Source organism: Empidonax traillii, unplaced genomic scaffold (genome assembly GCF_003031625.1).
Source record: "Empidonax traillii isolate 1590-97213 ecotype Southwest subspecies unplaced genomic scaffold, ASM303162v1 scaffold276:size1176444, whole genome shotgun sequence".
In the NCBI taxonomy this organism is placed as follows: Eukaryota; Metazoa; Chordata; class Aves; order Passeriformes; family Tyrannidae; genus Empidonax; species Empidonax traillii.
In genome coordinates, this window is record NW_020955469.1 from 543,671 (window position 1) to 562,428 (window position 18,758).

Here is an 18,758-nt window from a genome sequence, read left to right on the forward strand (position 1 = left end):
ACCTCTCTCTGCCAATCGGAAGCAGCGGAGGGCGGGACCCCCGACTCCCTCCCTTCTTCCGCCCTCAGTCCCGCCCCCGCACCTTCTCCGCGCTCTGATAGGTCTGGCCTGCTGTCTCTCAAGCTGCCCGAGAGCTGATTGGGTAGCGCGGGCCCGCCCACATCCGGGTCTGCGAGGCGCGGCGGCGGGGCCGCCATTGCGGTGAGGGGAGCGCGGGGGCCGCGGCCGCCGGTGAGGGGAGGGCGGGGGGCGGCGGGGCCGGGGCGGGCCCGGGACGGGCGGGGGAGCGGCCGGGGGGCGGCCCCGCGGCGTTCCCGCAGCTCGCGCTGAGCCCCTCTCCGCCCTCCCCGCAGGTGCGTCGCCATGGCCGCCGTGTTCCCGTACCGCGGCGGCTGCGCCCCGGTGCCCAGCCCGCTGGCGCCGCTGCCCGACTACATGTCCGAGGAGAAGCTGCAGGAGAAAGGTGGGTACAGGCCCGGTGCCCCAGAGCCTCCCCGGGGCGGGGGTGGGAGGGCCAGGCCCTGAGCCGCTCTGTGTCCTCGCAGCCCGCAAGTGGCAGCAGCTGCAGGCCAAGCGCTATGCGGAGAAGAGGAAATTCGGGTTCGTGGACGCGCAGAAGGAGGACATGCCCCCCGAGCACGTCCGGAAGATCATCCGCGACCACGGTGACATGACCAATAGGAAGTTCCGGCACGACAAGCGCGTCTACCTGGGGTAAGGGACCCCCCCCACCCTGGGGAACCGAGGGCATCCTCCTCTGATGCTTCTCTGACGCCTTGTCAGAGCTCCTTGTTGATGGTTTAAAGGAAAAGACCCTTCTCCAGGGGGTTCTTCCATGTTAGTTGTAGCTCATCCTTTGCCCTGATGTGTCGGTGAAGAAGAGGATCAGCAAAGAGAGTTGTTGTTTTAAATTTATGAGAAAAAAAAAAAACCTCTTAATTGCCCATTACTATGGATAATAACACATTGTACCATGGCCTGTTACCCTTTGGAGAAGGGGCTCTCCATGTCAGTTTTAGCTCAGTGAGGATGCCCTGAGGTATCAGTGGAAGAAGCCGTTGCTTTGAATTTGTGAGGAAAACACTACCCAGGATAATAAATCCTTGAAGGGAAAGCCCCTTCTCCAGAGGCCTATCTGTGCCACTTGTAGCGCTTCTGTTGCCCTGAGGTATCAGTGCAGAAGAGGATCAGCAAAAAGAGTTGTTGCTTTGAATTTATGAGAAAAAGCTTTACCCTGGGTAATACATTGTCCTAGAAGACATTGAGAGAGAGAGTTTGAAGTAGCTAACATACTTTTTGTTTGTAATGTTCTTGGAAGCTGAATCAGTAGAAAAATTTTTGGTAGTGCAGTGCATGAAGCACAAGGATAGGGCAGGAAGCTCATGGATTTGTCACTGGGAGCATTTATGAACAGGTCAGATGAACAGCATGCAAGAGGGAAAGGTGTGAAGTTTTGAGGTGGGATGGCTGTTCTCAAGATCAATTCCAACCCTGTTTTTCCTTGATTTCTGCCTGTAGAGCCCTGAAGTACATGCCTCACGCTGTGCTGAAGCTCCTGGAGAACATGCCGATGCCCTGGGAGCAAATCCGAGACGTTCCCGTCCTGTACCACATCACCGGGGCCATCTCCTTTGTGAACGAGATCCCCTGGGTCATCGAGCCCGTCTACATTGCTCAGTGGGGGTAGGTGCCTTCTCCTCTCATCCAGGCGGACAGACTCCTGTGCATCCACCCTAAAAACCCCATTTAACCATCTCTGGGTTCCTGCAGGTCGATGTGGATCATGATGAGGCGGGAGAAGAGGGACAGGCGTCACTTCAAGAGGATGAGATTCCCCCCGTTTGATGATGAAGAGCCCCCTCTGGATTACGCTGATAACATCCTGGATGTGGAGCCCCTGGAAGCGATCCAGCTCGAGCTGGATCCCGAGGAGGATGCCCCTGTGCTGGACTGGTTCTACGACCACCAGCCACTGAAGGACAACAGGAAGTACGTGGCTCTGGTAGCACAGTTCAGTGGGAGGAGGGAGAACCAAACACACCACGTGAATTACCTGTGCACAGCAGTGTGTACCCTTTGGCTGTGCTGTGCTGAGCTGTGTGGGATGTTGGTGGGGAGAACCTGATTGTTGTAAGGCTGTTACCTCATGTCTTCAGGTTGCTCAGAGAAGCAGTGGCTGCCCCATCCCTGGAAGCGTTCAAGGCCAGGTTGGATGGGGCTTGGAGCAACTTGGTCTAGTGGAAGGTGTCCCTGCCTATGGCAGGAGATTGGAACAAGATGAGCTTTAAGGTCCCTTCCAATCCAAACCATTCTATGATTCATCATCCAGTGAGGGCAAACGAGGCCCCTCTGCCCAGGAGGGCTGCTGCCCACTTAACTGCTAGAACTGATGTTCCTTACCATGCCGTAAAAATGACAACCTGGATTGTCTAGTTGGAATTTGAAATGGATATTTTTTGAAGGCGCATGGATGTTCTGTATCAATCTGGACATGGAGGAGGAGAGGAACTAGAGCAGTTGGCATTTTCTGGGCAGGAAGAGTCCGTAGTGCCCTCTAACAGTCCTGCAGCCTTTCATTCAGGCTGGAGGGGCTACCTGTCCTGGCTATTTTGCACGAGTGAGGGTTATTCCTGGTGCTTTGGCTCTGCACTCAGGATGTCCGTGCTTTGTCCCTCACAGGTATGTCAACGGTTCGACCTACCAGCGCTGGCAGTTCACCCTGCCCATGATGTCCACCCTGTACCGCTTGGCCAACCAGCTGCTTACTGACCTTGTGGATGACAACTACTTCTACTTGTTTGACCTGAAAGCGTTCTTCACCTCCAAGGCACTGAACATGGCTATTCCTGGAGGTCCCAAGTTTGAGCCCCTCGTTAGAGACATCAACCTTCAGTAAGTGTTGGGTTTAGGGGAGAGATCAGTGGTTATCTAGGAAAGGTTATCAGTCACAAACTGCCTCTCTGTCCCCCTCAGCGCTTGTATAACAGTATATTTTTGTCTCATTTAAGGGATGAAGACTGGAATGAATTCAACGACATCAACAAAATTATCATCAGGCAGCCGATCAGGACAGAGTACAAAATTGCTTTCCCATACCTGTACAATAACCTACCACACCATGTCCACCTCACCTGGTAAGTGCAGCAACCTCCAGAGCCTGGAGAGGAGGAGAAGGCTGTCAGGATGCTCTAATGTGTGTTTTGTGTTGTAGGTATCATACTCCAAACGTCGTTTTCATTAAAACAGAAGATCCTGATCTCCCAGCTTTTTACTTTGATCCGCTGATCAACCCCATTTCACACAGACATTCTGTCAAAGTGAGTCACTGGCCAGGAGAGCCTGTAGTAAAACCTACAGTGGGGAGGTGATGGGGCTTTAGTACCTTGTTTGTAACCTTGCTTCTGGTAGCAGCACAATGCCTAATTAACAGTATTATTTTAGAGTCATCTGGCAGGTTATTTATCTTTTTGGTTGCCCTTGTGTAATCTTCATGGAGCCAACATCTCCCTGGAGTTACCTCTGTAGCACCTACCTCAGGGTCCAGTAGCCAGAGTTTACCTTGTTGAGTGCTTTTTGCTTTTCTGATACTCAGCACTTGCACTTCAATGAGAGCAGAGAACTGTTTTCTGCTTGGTTAACTGAGAAAACTGAGCTGAAGCAACCAGGAAACACGTTTGGTGCTTCTGAATTTCAGAGCCAGGAACCGCTGCCTGACGACGATGAGGAGTTTGAACTGCCAGAGTTTGTGGAACCTTTCCTGAAGGATACCCCACTCTACACAGATAACACAGCCAATGGCATTGCCCTGCTCTGGGCCCCACGGCCCTTCAACTTGAGGTCTGGGAGGACCCGCAGAGCTCTCGATATCCCACTGGTCAAGAACTGGTGAGTTCTTCCCTGGGGAAGGGGCTGTTGTTGTGATTGTGACTTTTTGTCAAAGCGGTTCTTAGTTACTGGAAATGAAATAAATACATCCTGCTGTGACTGGTTTCTAGAGATTGTAGGAGAGTTGCTGGAGACTTGTTCTCTAAGGAATGTGAGTTACCTGAAACAATTGGAGTGTGGTTTATCCACAGGTACCGTGAGCACTGCCCGGCAGGCCAGCCGGTCAAAGTGCGAGTCTCCTACCAGAAGCTCCTGAAATATTATGTTCTGAATGCTCTCAAGCACAGACCTCCCAAGGCCCAGAAGAAGAGGTGAGTGGGGTGTGTTGAGTGGGGCACTGCTGGTCTGTGTAGGGGGTTCAGCTGAGTGTAGTCTCTGCTCTCTCCAGGTACCTGTTCCGCTCCTTCAAGGCTACCAAGTTTTTCCAGTCGACGAAGCTGGACTGGGTGGAAGTGGGCCTGCAGGTGTGTCGCCAGGGCTACAACATGCTGAACTTGCTGATCCACAGAAAGAACTTGAACTACCTTCACTTGGATTACAACTTCAACCTGAAGCCCGTGAAGACCCTCACCACTAAGGTGAGCATAGTCCTTGTGCTGTTTTATTCAACAATAGAGTTTACCCGAGTAGCTGGTGTGGTAAGACAGGCCACAGTGATTCAGCTTGTTCAGTTGTTGTACAGGCTGATCAAACTGGAGCTGTTTCACTCTTCTATGACATTGTTACATGAATTCTGGATATTTTGTCTTGTGCAGGAAAGAAAAAAATCCCGTTTTGGTAACGCTTTCCATCTGTGCCGAGAGGTCCTGCGGCTGACTAAGCTGGTGGTGGACAGCCACGTCCAGTACAGACTGGGAAACGTGGATGCATTTCAGGTAGGCTCTTCTTTTTATTTTTAAGGTGAGGAGGGGAAGTTGAGAGGAGGATTGGGATGTCTTATATAGCAAATGGCATATATGGAATGCACAAGGTGACTGAATGTGGCAGAGAAGAGGGGAAAAAAACACGCAGCATTGTGTGAAATTCTGCTTTTATACTAGTTTGTAGGAAATTATCATATGAGTCAGCATTAGGAGCTTTGTGTGGCCTAATACACTCTGCTCCTGGCTGGTGGAGCAGTGGGTGAGGTGTTTATTGTTATCCCTGACTGTGCTCTGTTTCAGCTGGCAGATGGTCTGCAGTACATCTTTGCCCACGTGGGTCAGCTCACAGGGATGTACCGGTACAAGTACAAACTGATGAGGCAGATTCGTATGTGCAAGGACCTCAAACATCTCATCTACTACAGGTTTAACACAGTAAGTTCCACCTTCCCATGTAATGGTGACCCCACGTAAACTGATCGGCCAGAGGGGGATTCTGGGGTGTCAGTAATGAACTGCCCTTACCATGTCTCTGTTCTTCCAGGGGCCTGTGGGCAAAGGTCCTGGCTGTGGCTTCTGGGCTCCAGGCTGGAGAGTGTGGCTGTTTTTCATGAGGGGCATCACCCCGCTGCTGGAACGCTGGCTGGGGAACCTACTGGCCAGGCAGTTTGAAGGTCAGCACCCTGTAAAACCTGGATGTGGGAGGAGTGTGTGGTAAAGATTAATACTGTTTGCTTGCCAGCAAACAGTATTTATCCATGCTCCATGTCAATCCCAAGAGCTATTGGCCGGTTTAGAGCTCTTAAAAGATCAGTTCAGGGAGTGCTCCATAGCACGTTGGGATCCAGGACTTCCTAATCATTTACTGCAAACTCATCAGTGATGTTGTGGCAGTGTAATTTCTTCAGACATGCTGCACTTCCATGCAATGTTGTCAGTGGTGTCAGAATTCCTGAAGGACTTTGGTGTTTCCAGGCCGTCACTCGAAGGGCGTCGCAAAGACTGTCACGAAGCAGCGTGTGGAGTCTCACTTTGACCTGGAGTTGAGGGCAGCCGTGATGCACGACATCCTGGACATGATGCCAGAAGGAATCAAACAGAACAAAGCCAGAACCATCCTGCAGCACCTGAGCGAGGCTTGGCGGTGCTGGAAGGCCAATATTCCCTGGAAGGTGAGTCTCTTGTTTTCGCCTTTTGATTCAGTTTAACGTGTCCCTGATGGAACTGCTCTTGGGGAGGTTCCCACTCCTGTTCCCTTCAACTTACTGTCCCTGCCCAGGTGCCAGGCCTGCCAACTCCGATTGAGAACATGATCCTGAGGTACGTGAAGGCAAAGGCTGACTGGTGGACAAACACAGCTCACTACAACAGGGAGCGGATCCGCCGCGGTGCCACCGTGGACAAAACCGTCTGCAAGAAGAACCTGGGCCGGCTGACCAGACTCTACCTAAAAGCTGAGCAGGAACGGCAGCATAATTACCTGAAGGTACTTCTGTCCTCCCTGAGGTTGCCCAGGTTGGTGCTATTTCCACGGGGAAGCTTTCACTGGCTAACACTGGTGGTGTGGTTCTGCAGGACGGGCCGTACATCACTGCAGAAGAGGCTGTTGCTGTGTACACAACCACAGTGCACTGGCTGGAGAGCAGGAGGTTCTCTCCCATTCCCTTTCCCCCGCTGTCCTACAAGCATGACACCAAGTTGCTGATATTAGCCCTGGAGAGGCTGAAGGAGGCTTACAGGTAAGCAGTGGGAAGTGATGTGATCTGCAGGGGCACTGGCTGTTCTGTTATCTGTTATCCTGGGATTTAGTATGGTGTAAAATTTACCCTGATGGACTAGTAAAGGCTGTAGGTGTGGTACTACCAACGTGACTGGGCGTTCTTTGTGGACTCTCACTTGGGCAAAACCATTGCCATGCTTCTCAACTTGGGGATGTGGATTATGAAGAGTTACAGATCTTGTCTGGATCTGCTAGGTTGAACATCAGTTCATCAGTTCAGTGCAGTGGCCATTAGTCTGTTCATGTGTAGGTGCTGAGCTGTTCTTTCTTGCTTTCAGTGTGAAATCACGCCTGAATCAGTCACAGAGAGAGGAATTGGGATTGATTGAACAGGCTTATGATAATCCCCACGAAGCTCTGTCCAGAATCAAGCGACACCTTTTGACCCAGAGAGCCTTCAAGGAGGTGAGTGTCTGGTGAAAGCCCAACCATGCTAAAGGTTATGCTGCGTTCAGGAGCTGAATGTTGCTAAGACTTTGTGTTCTCTGTCAACCATAAGCCTCAGTTTTTCTTCCTCTTTTTTTGTTTTTAGGTGGGAATCGAGTTCATGGATCTCTACAGCCATTTAGTCCCTGTTTATGATGTTGAGCCCTTGGAGAAGATCACAGATGCTTATCTGGATCAGTACTTGTGGTATGAGGCTGATAAGCGAAGGCTCTTCCCTCCGTGGATCAAACCTGCTGACACTGAACCTCCCCCACTGTTGGTGTACAAGTGGTGCCAAGGTTAGTGGGGTCTTGGATTCCATGGAAAAATTATTTTTCCTATTGGGGAACTTGGGTCTTACAAGTTCCCTTGGGAGCTGAGGTTTTATATTTGCAACTTGCAGTCAATAATTATTACAATCACAGACTGTATTTTGTAGATTATATATACTGGGGGAGGAGAACCTCCGTAGCATTCATGGTTGATTATATTTTTTTTTTTTTCCATTTCTGGATGGACTGAGAAGTCCAGAGTCTGAAAAATCAGGCATTACAGGACCTAGGTTGACTTTCTGTGCCCAGGGGATGCTTCTGTGCTGTGATGTGACAGATAACACAACAAGCTTGTTTGTCTCCTCAGGCATTAATAATCTGCAGGATGTTTGGGAAACGAGTGAAGGTGAATGCAACGTGATGCTGGAATCTCGATTTGAGAAGATGTATGAGAAGATTGACCTGACACTGCTCAACAGGCTGTTGCGTCTTATTGTTGATCACAACATCGCTGACTACATGACAGCCAAGAACAACGTGGTCATCAACTACAAGGTGATGGTTGCTGTCAGGAAAGGGGTCTGTGGTAAAAGGGGGACCCATGGGGGAGGAGGGAGCACAAGACCTGCTAGAGAAAGAAGTGATGAGGGAGTAAGAAAACCCTCCTGCATACTGCTGAAGAGCAGCTGCTCAGGTGAAAGGTCTCTGATGTGATGTGACAGGTCCTCACAATTCCCCTTCATTTCCTCAGGACATGAATCACACAAACTCCTACGGGATCATTCGTGGGCTGCAGTTCGCTTCCTTCATTGTCCAGTATTATGGGCTTGTGATGGACCTGCTGGTGCTGGGTCTGCACCGGGCCAGTGAAATGGCTGGGCCTCCCCAGATGCCAAATGACTTCCTCAGCTTCCAGGACATTGCCACGGAGGTGGCCCATCCCATCCGCCTCTTCTGCAGATACATTGACAGGATTCACATCTTCTTCAGGTGAGATCTCTGGGGCCCTGCTCTCCTCAGGTGAACTTCTGTTCTGGCATCTGCCAGCAGATGCTGTAAAAGGGGAACTAGTATGCTCCTGCTCCAGGCTTTGGTTCTCTTTTTTAAAGAAAATCAGGAATATTTGAATTGACACTTCCCAGAACAACTGTATGTCCACATGGCTCCTCTTGGTTTTTCAGTTCACTTTTCTACAGCTTCACTGGACCAGTAGAAACACAACAATGTCAAGAGTTCAATTGTTAGAGATTTGGTAAATTAGAGACTGGTGAAATAAGCCTTTTCGGGATTCCCAACAAGTGGACATAAAATTTAATGTCTGTTCATGGAAAGTTAACCCTGACAGTCTTGGGTTGCTGTGTGCTAAGGAAATGGAAGCTTCCTTGAGTGGGAGGATGCAGAAATGTGGTAGTTACCTCAAAAATGTTGTGATAAACAGCTGCGCATTAGCAAGTCCTCATCTGTCTGGCCAGACTGGTGTTCTGAGAAGTTAATGTAATTCCAGATCCTTTTCTTTGTGTTCCCAGGTTTACAGCTGATGAGGCAAGAGACCTGATTCAGCGGTACCTGACGGAGCATCCGGATCCCAACAACGAGAACATCGTAGGCTACAACAACAAGAAGTGCTGGCCCCGGGACGCTCGGATGCGCCTCATGAAACATGATGTGAACCTGTAAGTGTTGCAGCCAGGAGAAAAAAAGAGTGGTGGGAGGGTGGGAAAGCTAGTTGTGATAAATAACTGTTGGAGGCTGATGGGTGCTCAGGGTGAAAGAAGTGAGGGCTCTGTGCTGGAATTCTGACAGGGAGTGGTGGGCGTGAGAGACTGTAAGTGTTAGGCAAGCTGTGAGATGTGCACGTCCTGTTTCCCAGGGGTCGGGCTGTGTTCTGGGACATCAAGAACCGTTTGCCTCGGTCGGTGACCACGGTGCAGTGGGAGAACAGCTTCGTGTCCGTGTACAGCAAGGACAACCCCAACCTGCTGTTCAACATGTGCGGCTTTGAGTGCCGCATCCTGCCCAAGTGCCGCACCAGCTACGAGGAGTTCACCCACAAGGACGGGGTCTGGAACCTGCAGAATGAGGTGGGATGAGGGTTTGGTGGGGTGGGAGGGCTTGGGATTCCCTTGCAGTCTCAGGAACTGACGGGCCTGTGCTCTTTAGGTCACCAAGGAGCGCACAGCTCAGTGCTTCCTGCGTGTGGACGATGAGTCTATGCAGAGGTTTCACAACAGGGTGAGGCAGATCCTCATGGCATCTGGCTCCACAACCTTCACTAAGGTAAGATGGGAGAAAGATGTGTGATGAGAGCTTCCTGCAGATGCTGGGGGGACAAGCTGAAAGCTTACCCTTTCGTTTCCCTTCTAGATTGTCAATAAATGGAACACAGCTCTGATTGGCTTGATGACATATTTCCGGGAAGCTGTTGTAAATACTCAGGAGTTGCTTGATTTGCTGGTGAAGTGTGAGAATAAAATCCAGACTCGAATCAAAATCGGCCTGAATTCCAAAATGCCCAGCCGTTTTCCTCCAGTGGTGTTTTACACCCCTAAAGAGCTGGGGGGGCTGGGCATGCTCTCCATGGGCCACGTTCTGATCCCACAGTCTGACCTGAGGTGAGTTGTGCTGCTGTAATGCCTGTATGGGTTGAGTGTTCTCTTAGATGTTTTTTTCCATAAAAATATCCCAGTGTTAAACCACATCACGTTACAGAGATATGTTGCCTTTACAGTAGCTCATGGCAGTGACCTATGAAGCCCTCTCCCCCTTACCTCACTCTTGTGCCTCTTGGCTCCAGGTGGTCCAAGCAGACAGATGTTGGCATCACTCACTTCCGCTCGGGAATGAGTCACGAGGAGGACCAGCTCATCCCAAATTTGTATCGTTACATCCAGCCCTGGGAAAGTGAATTCATCGACTCTCAGAGGGTGTGGGCAGAGTATGCCCTGAAGCGCCAGGAGGCCATAGCCCAGAACAGGTGTGTGGCCCTGTGTGTCTGTGCGTGAGGACAGGCGGCTATTTCTGTGGTATCATCAAGTCATATTGTTATCAATCACTAATGCACTGCTGTAAAATTGAGAGGTAACGAAGTGTGGGGACTTTTCAGGCGTCTGACGCTGGAGGATCTGGAGGACTCGTGGGACAGAGGAATTCCTCGTATCAACACCCTGTTCCAGAAGGACCGACACACCCTGGCTTATGATAAAGGATGGAGAGTCAGGACTGACTTCAAACAGTATCAGGTTTGATCCCAGTAACTGGAAATTTCTCTTCACCTGAGTGTGATGTTCAGAGATACCTGTTCCAGACAAAGTCCTTTCACCTTGCACTATTGCAGGTGCACTTGTCTGTCTGCTGCAGGAAGAACTTAAAGCCATGTTGGGACTGGTAGAAGCTGTTGGGAACCAAATGCTCCAGAATTCGTAGCTATCCACTCTTGAGGCATTTGGACTGATTGCAGTGTTTGGGGAACATCACACTTAGCACAACTGTGTAGTAAGAAATCAGTTCTGGAGAGAGAAAAAAATGGTCTCAAAACAAAATACTATGTTTTAAAAACATTGGAAAAATATATTATTTAAAATGTCTAATGATAGAAGGCCAGTTCCTGAAGGATGAAATCATCACCTTAGGTTCTACCCAGTCTGAATTGCATGGTTGTACTGACAGAACTCGTTTTAGATGAGCTGTGTCATCCAGGACTGAGGACATAAGGGTTTTTTACATGTTCACGGACATCATCGTCACCATCTTCTTGGTTCCCACACTAAGTGCAGCCAGTGAAATGATCTGAACACCAGGCTGCTCACTGGTGCGCTGTCTTCTCCAGGTGCTGAAGCAGAACCCGTTCTGGTGGACACACCAGCGCCACGATGGCAAACTCTGGAATCTGAACAACTACCGCACGGACATGATCCAGGCTCTTGGTGGGGTGGAAGGAATCCTGGAGCACACTCTCTTCAAGGGCACTTACTTCCCCACATGGGAGGGTCTTTTCTGGTAAGAGAAACTTTGATGTGGCCTCATCTTGCAGTCTGGAGCATAGTGGTGCAGCAGGAGGAGCCCTGGGCTCAGGCTCTGATAATTCTGTTGAGCTTTTGCTATTTTTCAGTCATCACTTGAGCACATTGTGTAGTTTAGTTGTGAAGGCACCTGGGATGGGGCTAGAGATGAACTTCATGCAAATCCATGGGAATTTCTTTGCATGAAACAATCTCCTGTGCTCCCAGAGTGTTCCCTGTCTTTATTGCATGTGGCACATGGCAGTCATCAGAGATGAAGGACAGCCGTGCAACTTAACAGCCTTCCTTTTTAGGGAGAAGGCCAGTGGCTTTGAGGAGTCCATGAAGTGGAAGAAGCTGACAAATGCCCAGAGATCAGGTTTGAACCAAATTCCAAACAGAAGGTTCACCCTGTGGTGGTCTCCTACCATTAACAGAGCCAATGTAAGTACCTGCATTTTGTACCTGTAGGAGCTTCCACTTAAATGAGAGCATTTTATCTAATTAATCTTCAGAACATCTCTTACAGATGAACTAAACCTCCATAAGAGGAGCTGCTCCATATTTTAAACTTCACCAGTTGTGCTGTTGCGTGTTCTCACACCTGCTTTTCCTTTGCAGGTGTATGTTGGGTTTCAAGTGCAGCTGGATTTGACAGGCATCTTTATGCACGGCAAGATCCCCACCCTGAAGATTTCCCTCATTCAGATTTTCCGAGCTCACTTGTGGCAGAAGATCCACGAGAGCATCGTAATGGATTTGTGTCAGGTGAGCAGTATTGGCTTGGTTTGTTTCTCTGCTGTGCACAGGCATTTCTTGTCTAGCAGGGGCAGTGCTCAGTCCTTCAACAGTTTGACAGATGAGGGAAGGAAATGGGATTTTCCTGCCTACCTGTTTTAGTTCCGTGTTCAGGACAGATTCTTTAGCTGGATTGCTTGAACACAGCTCATCTTTGCCTTTTCCCCAGGTGTTTGACCAAGAGCTGGATGCTCTGGAGATTGAGACAGTGCAGAAGGAGACGATCCATCCCAGGAAGTCATACAAGATGAATTCCTCATGTGCAGACATCCTTCTCTTTGCTTCCTATAAGTGGAACGTGTCACGTCCGTCATTGCTCGCAGATTCCAAGTGAGTGTTTCCCTTTTCCCTCTCCTTGATCTTGCAGGAGAGCAGAGCTGCTGAACCTGTCATCCAGAGCCCCAAAGCCCATATCCCGTGGGCATTTAGGGTTGGATTTCTTTGGGGGACACTGGAGGACACAGTCCTGCCTTGGCAAAGTGCAGAGCTCGTTGGGGTAGGTGGTTGCAGCACCTCCTGCCACTGCCTTCTGCAACACACCGAGACTGTCTTTGCTCCTGTTCTCTCCTCTGGGTGACCTTTTCCCCCAGCCCAGTGCTCAGGAGCTCTGAAGGTTCTTCGGGACACCCCACAAAGCTGAGCTGTCCCAGGGCCAGAATCTGAGTGAATTCTCACTGAATCCTCTCCTCACCAGGGGAGATGACCCTCCTGACTACACAACATTGCACTAACTGCTGCTTTGTTTAAACCTGCAGCTGAAGCCCCTTGGCTTCTGTTACCAGCCTCTGCTGTATGAGGAGAGCAGCAGAGTCCCTTTCCAGGATGGAATGTGAACAATAGCTGGCTGCAGTGTCCATGCTTGGTGGCTGTTACTCTGTGTCAAAGACATGCAGCGACTGCAGAAGAGTTTTGTGCGAGATTAACTTGTTCTGGCTTGCTTTCTCCCTAGGGATGTGATGGACAGCACCACCACTCAGAAGTACTGGATTGACATCCAGCTGCGCTGGGGAGACTACGATTCCCACGACATCGAGCGCTACGCGAGAGCCAAGTTCCTGGACTACACCACAGACAACATGAGTATCTACCCCTCTCCCACTGGTGTGCTCATTGCCATCGACCTGGCCTACAACTTGCACAGGTGAGATCTGCACCCTCTCTGTTCTAATTTGTAGTTTTGTCATCGCTGGTTCGTGAGTGTTGTTAGCGCCTCTCCAAACCGGGTTGTATTCCAGGCAGGAGCTGGAGCTGTGCAGTGAGTTGGACAGGGCATTTCAGGTTGCCCAGTGTCTGCTCATTCAATAGTAATGGTTCAGTTCCCTCAGATCATTAATAATTTATTTTCTTAGATTTCTGCCAGGCTGTTCTCGGAGCTGAAGGACAGGCTTTTTTTTCAAGGCCCGTACAAGTGGCAACAGCTTTTTCACTGGAAAACTAGGGAGGAAGTCCCAGCAAGCAGCCTCTGCTCCAGTGTGCTTGTTAGAGAAGCTGCAGCTTCTCTGGGACTGCAGCATGTGTTTGCTGTGGCTTCCCATTAAGGAGGTGTAGGGATAAGCCATAGGTGAGCAGCTTCCAGGGCCATTACAGAAGTCACACAGCAGTGCAAGTTGTTGTACGTTCAGCAGGTGCAAAGGTACCTGGCTGCTGTGTGGAAGAACTTGGGTGTGGCTGCTGTCTCTTCATCTCAGATCTAACGGCAGCAACTTGGCCTTCTGTTTGTTTTCTTCTTCAGCGCTTACGGGAACTGGTTCCCTGGGAGCAAACCCCTGATCCAGCAGGCCATGGCCAAAATCATGAAAGCAAACCCTGCCCTGTACGTGCTGAGGGAACGGATCCGCAAGGGGCTGCAGCTCTACTCCTCAGAGCCCACGGAGCCGTACCTTTCCTCCCAGAACTACGGAGAGCTCTTCTCCAACCAGATCATCTGGTTCGTGGATGACACCAACGTGTACAGAGTCACCATCCACAAGGTGAGGCTGAAAGTGTATCTCAGGGGAAGGATGGGGACTGTGATGTCCTGTTTTTGGGGGGAGAGGGCGGGTGGAGGTTTCCATGCGTGATGGGAAACTGGGAATCAACACAAGGTCCCAGGTTTTTGCAGCGTGCCCAGAGCAGTTCCTGTACAGTTCCTGCTCAAAGCACACAGCGAGTCAGCTGTTGTGTAAAGGTGTGGGTGGGCTACATTTATCTCCCTGTATTTCTCACTTCTGCTTATTTTCTCAGACTTTTGAAGGGAATTTGACCACAAAACCCATCAATGGAGCCATTTTCATCTTCAACCCCAGAACTGGACAGCTCTTCCTGAAGATCATCCACACATCTGTGTGGGCAGGACAGAAGCGTCTGGGACAGGTAGGGCCTGGCTGTGCTCTGGTGTGAGCTGGGGATGGGCTCTGACTGCTTGGGACTCACTTGAACAGAAAACACCATGAGGATCTTCATCTTCCAGCCTCTTAATGAGTTTGGATCTCCAATGTGCAGAGTGTGACAAGTGCTCAGGCACTTGAGCATGGGATATAAAAGTGAAAGAACACAGGCATTGCAAGGATTTGGAGGCTCTGAGGTGTAAAGACCCCACATCATCAAGAAGGGCTTGAGGAACAGTGCTGTGCTCCTTGTTACACAAATCATGTTGCACTTGGCTGTACATCCAGTGCAGTGAGGAGGCTCTTGGGTGGCAAATCCAGGGAGGGGGAGTAGCCAGCCAGTTTTTTCTGATCCAGTCAGGAGTAACTGAGCTCCAGGAATGGGAACTGCCCTCTGTGATCAGTAAGGAGGAAATGCTGGGCCTTGTCACCGATCCATAAATTCCAGTTGTATTTTTAGAGTTTGGTTTGCATCTCTCTGATTCCCAGAGACACGGAGATGGTGCTGTTAAGAGGGAGGTGTTTCTCTAACCCTGCTGTCTCTCTGTAGCTGGCCAAGTGGAAGACTGCTGAAGAAGTGGCTGCCTTGATCCGATCCCTTCCTGTGGAGGAGCAGCCGAAGCAGATCATAGTGACACGGAAGGGCATGTTGGACCCACTCGAGGTAACAATGCAGATACTGCTCTGTGAGGATGTACAGAACCTTTGGGAGGTGACAGGACACTTCTGTGTTCCTGTGATGTTCTGCAGCAGTTGTGAGCTAATTCCTCTTGATACACTCCAGGTGCACTTGCTGGATTTCCCCAATATCGTGATCAAAGGCTCGGAGTTGCAGCTGCCCTTCCAGGCCTGTCTGAAAGTAGAGAAGTTTGGTGATCTCATCCTGAAGGCTACTGAACCCCAGATGGTTCTCTTCAATCTCTATGATGACTGGCTGAAAACCATCTCTTCCTACACGGTGAGCACAGATGTCTCTTCTGTAATTTTGCTTTGCTGCTGGTAAATGAGGCAGGAACCAAGGCTTCAGTTATCCCTCATGATTTGTTGTTTGGGAGCACTTGGCTCCGAATATGCCTGGATTTTCCTTCAGATCAGTTCTACTGGCACTTCCCATCCAATGTCTGCATGTCCAAACAGAGGAGAGCTGTACTAAGGCCTTGTATATTTGGATTCCTTCTGTTTAAGTGCATCTTTTTTTCATCTCCAAGGCATTCTCCCGTCTGATCCTGATTCTCCGGGCACTACACGTGAATAATGATCGAGCCAAAGTTATTCTGAAACCAGATAAGACAACCATCACTGAGCCTCACCACATCTGGCCAACCCTGACAGATGAGGAGTGGATCAAGGTGGAGGTGCAGCTGAAGGATCTCATCCTTGCTGACTATGGCAAGAAGAACAAGTAAGCCACTGTGCAGCTGCAATAATCCTGTCAGCCTTTCCTTCCTGCTCTAAAAACTGGGGCACCACTACTCCTTGTGAAGAGTAGAAGGGCCTGAATCATCAGCTTTGTAGGGAAATTGGTTGTTATTAATTGCTTTCTGGTAAGGTATGCAAAAATATTTGCACGAAACCTTTTCTAACCTAAGCATCATGTGATTTGGCCCCTTCTCTTGTTTAAAAACTTGTGGTTTCATTTTTCAAAGCACCCTGAGTAGATGTTCTAAGCATGTGCCTTGATGAGAAGGGTCCAGCGTGTGTTTTGAAGTGCCTGACTTGGGTGGATTTTCTCTTCCAGCGTGAACGTCGCATCCCTGACACAGTCAGAGATCCGAGACATTATCCTGGGCATGGAGATCTCGGCCCCATCTCAGCAGAGACAGCAGATTGCAGAAATTGAGAAGCAAACCAAGGAGCAGTCCCAGCTGACAGCCACCCAGACCCGCACCGTGAACAAACACGGGGATGAAATCATCACCTCCACCACCAGCAACTACGAAACACAGACCTTCTCCTCCAAGACTGAGTGGCGGGTCAGGTAGGAAGGCAGGCAGGGCTGGGGTGGTGGAAAGGGTCGGAGTGCTCAGGGAGGGATCTGTGCACCCTCTGATCATCACCTCCTCTTCGCAGAGCCATTTCTGCTGCCAACCTCCACCTGCGGACAAACCACATCTACGTCTCATCAGACGACATAAAAGAGACAGGCTATACCTACATCCTTCCCAAGAACGTGTTGAAGAAGTTCATCTGCATCTCAGACCTGCGGGCCCAGGTGAGTGCACAGCGAGGCTCTTACAGTTGTGCTCTGCACTGCTGGAGTCCTGGGCACTCGGGAACTGGTGGTGAAGGGCTGGGAATCTGCTGCTGTCCATGTGAAGCCTTCTGTGCTGGAGACAGGCACTGACAGTACATCTCAGCAGCCAAGTTCTAGCCAGGTCCTGATGGCTCCTTGTGGTCCAGGAGACTCTGATGTTCTCTAGTGAGAACCTGCCAGCCAGGAGATGCTCTCCTAGAGAAATAAGGAGTTCCCACTCTCACATCTGCTGGGCCTCTGAGGCATATGTGTGTGTTCCTAGATTGCAGGTTACCTGTATGGAGTGAGCCCTCCAGATAACCCCCAGGTGAAGGAGATCCGGTGCATCGTGATGGTGCCCCAGTGGGGAACACACCAGACTGTGCATCTCCCAGGGCAGCTGCCACAGCACGAGTATCTCAAGGTGAGTTGAGCTTCCAGGGTGGGTGGAAGGTCAATAACAAAGACCTGAGGTGGTGGGGCAGCTTCCCTTGGTCTGTTGTAGATGTGGGACTGAAAGGGCTTGGCCTGAATGCAGCCTGAGTGGGGTCAGGTGAGGGGGAAGCGTGTGGTCTCTCTGTGCTTTTTGCCAGGCTTGAAATGGTCTTGTTTTAGATGTCTCTGATTTCTCTCTAAACTGCTGTCTTTTTGTCAGGAAATGGAACCTCTGGGGTGGATTCACACCCAACCAAACGAGTCCCCCCAGCTCTCACCGCAGGATGTCACCACCCACGCCAAGGTCATGGCTGACAACCCCTCCTGGGATGGGGAGAAGACCATCATCATCACCTGCAGGTGAGGGACAGGGAGCTTTCCTGGTGCCCCTCTAAGGGGGGCTGTGGGTGCAGTGCTTGGGAACACGGTGATGTCTCAAGATTTGGCAGAAAGGGAGCGTTGGCTCATTCCTGGCTTCCCTCCTCTGCCCCTGGATGAGTCTGACTTGCCCCATCCCTCCTCCCTTTCAGTTTCACACCCGGCTCCTGCACACTGACAGCCTACAAACTGACCCCGAGTGGCTACGAGTGGGGTCGGCAGAACACGGACAAAGGGAACAACCCCAAGGGGTACCTGCCCTCCCACTACGAGAGAGTGCAGATGCTGCTGTCCGACCGCTTCCTTGGCTTCTTCATGGTCCCAGCACAAGGCTCCTGGAACTACAACTTCATGGGTGAGCTGCCCGGGGAAGGGCACGGGAAAAGAGGCAGCCTGGGGAGGAGGAAGTAGCTGCTCCTCAGGAAAACATTCCTTACCCACTCCAAAGCTTGACCTTCCTCAGAGCAGCTGGCAGGGATACCAGCACTGTGTCTGACCTTTCCTTGGTACCAGCACTGGGATGGCAGTTCTCAATGATTTTTTGGTGACAAGAGAGCAAACTGATAGAGAGAAGGAATAGATACCCTGTCTGTCTGGATTGTAGTGTCTGGTCTGTCACCAATGAATAATTAATCCCTGTCAGGCAGAAGAGATAATGGAAAATGCAAGAGAGAAGCAGTTCCCAGGAGGGAAGTGAGGGCAGGTCCTGGCATGATGAACACCACAGCCAGCTAGAGAAGGGGTCAGGAAATGAGAGTGGCAAGAACATTCAAATAGAGAAGAGGACTCTTGAGAAGAGATCTCTTGGAGGGGGGGGGAGTCCAAAAGGTGATAATTTTGTGGATTTAGAACTCTTCCTTCTAGCATAGCCATGCTTAAAACTGATCCTGTGAGGGTAGAGAGCTTCATGAGGCTCCTGGTGGATGGTGGGGGCAGGAGGGGCTCTCAGGTGGGTGATGATCTCTCTCTTCCAGGTGTTCGCCACGACCCCAACATGAAGTACGAGCTTCAGCTCGCCAACCCCAAGGAGTTTTACCACGAGGTCCATCGCCCCTCTCACTTCCTCAACTTCGCCCTGCTGCAGGAGGGGGAGGTTTACTCGGCCGACCGCGAGGATCTCTACGCCTAATCCTGCCCGCGCCCCCCCTCTTAGTACTGTTGATATTCAACAGCGTGTTTGTGTCCCCTGCGCACCCCACTCGCCCCTCGTAGCCCCTGCTATCCCGCACCGTCCCGGGTTGTTGTACCCTCCCTTAACCCCCAGTCTCAATAAATTTTGTACGATCGGGAGGCGCTGCCGGTGAGATCCCGCCCCGGGGGCGGC

General features: G+C 50.7%; 1 protein-coding gene across 2 annotated transcripts; it reads left to right on the forward strand.

Moving 5' to 3' along the window:
- The first annotated feature begins 152 nt into the window (after nt 1-152).
- Nucleotides 153-18,724, forward strand: PRPF8 (pre-mRNA processing factor 8). Of its 2 annotated transcripts, none has more exons than XM_027889943.1 (43): nt 153-201; nt 354-463; nt 546-714; nt 1,519-1,683; nt 1,771-1,989; nt 2,680-2,892; nt 3,009-3,134; nt 3,212-3,317; nt 3,695-3,885; nt 4,077-4,196; nt 4,274-4,463; nt 4,641-4,760; nt 5,049-5,183; nt 5,293-5,422; nt 5,724-5,920; nt 6,028-6,234; nt 6,324-6,487; nt 6,807-6,933; nt 7,061-7,253; nt 7,594-7,781; nt 7,978-8,216; nt 8,753-8,899; nt 9,097-9,307; nt 9,387-9,503; nt 9,591-9,838; nt 10,021-10,200; nt 10,330-10,465; nt 11,053-11,222; nt 11,539-11,668; nt 11,846-11,992; nt 12,192-12,352; nt 12,972-13,163; nt 13,755-13,992; nt 14,246-14,374; nt 14,939-15,052; nt 15,173-15,346; nt 15,597-15,790; nt 16,127-16,366; nt 16,459-16,600; nt 16,905-17,045; nt 17,277-17,416; nt 17,587-17,789; nt 18,409-18,724. In XM_027889943.1, the coding sequence occupies exons 2-43, from the start codon at nt 364-366 to the stop codon at nt 18,561-18,563; spliced, it is 7,008 nt and encodes a 2,335-aa protein (XP_027745744.1). In that variant the 5' UTR covers nt 153-201; nt 354-363; the 3' UTR covers nt 18,564-18,724. The 2 variants fall into 2 exon arrangements, with proteins under 2 accessions (XP_027745744.1, XP_027745745.1); XM_027889944.1 differs by lacking the exon at nt 153-201 and adding an exon at nt 213-231.
- Nucleotides 18,725-18,758: the final 34 nt, after the last annotated feature.

Coding starts and splice junctions, on each gene's coding strand:
- PRPF8 (XM_027889943.1), top strand. CDS start 364: ATGGCCGCCGTGTTCCCGTACCGCGGCGGCTGCGCCCCGGTGCCCAGC. Junction 9,308..9,386: donor TCTGGAACCTGCAGAATGAG/GTGGGATGAGGG, acceptor TGTGCTCTTTAG/GTCACCAAGGAGCGCACAGC. Junction 9,504..9,590: donor GCTCCACAACCTTCACTAAG/GTAAGATGGGAG, acceptor TTTCCCTTCTAG/ATTGTCAATAAATGGAACAC.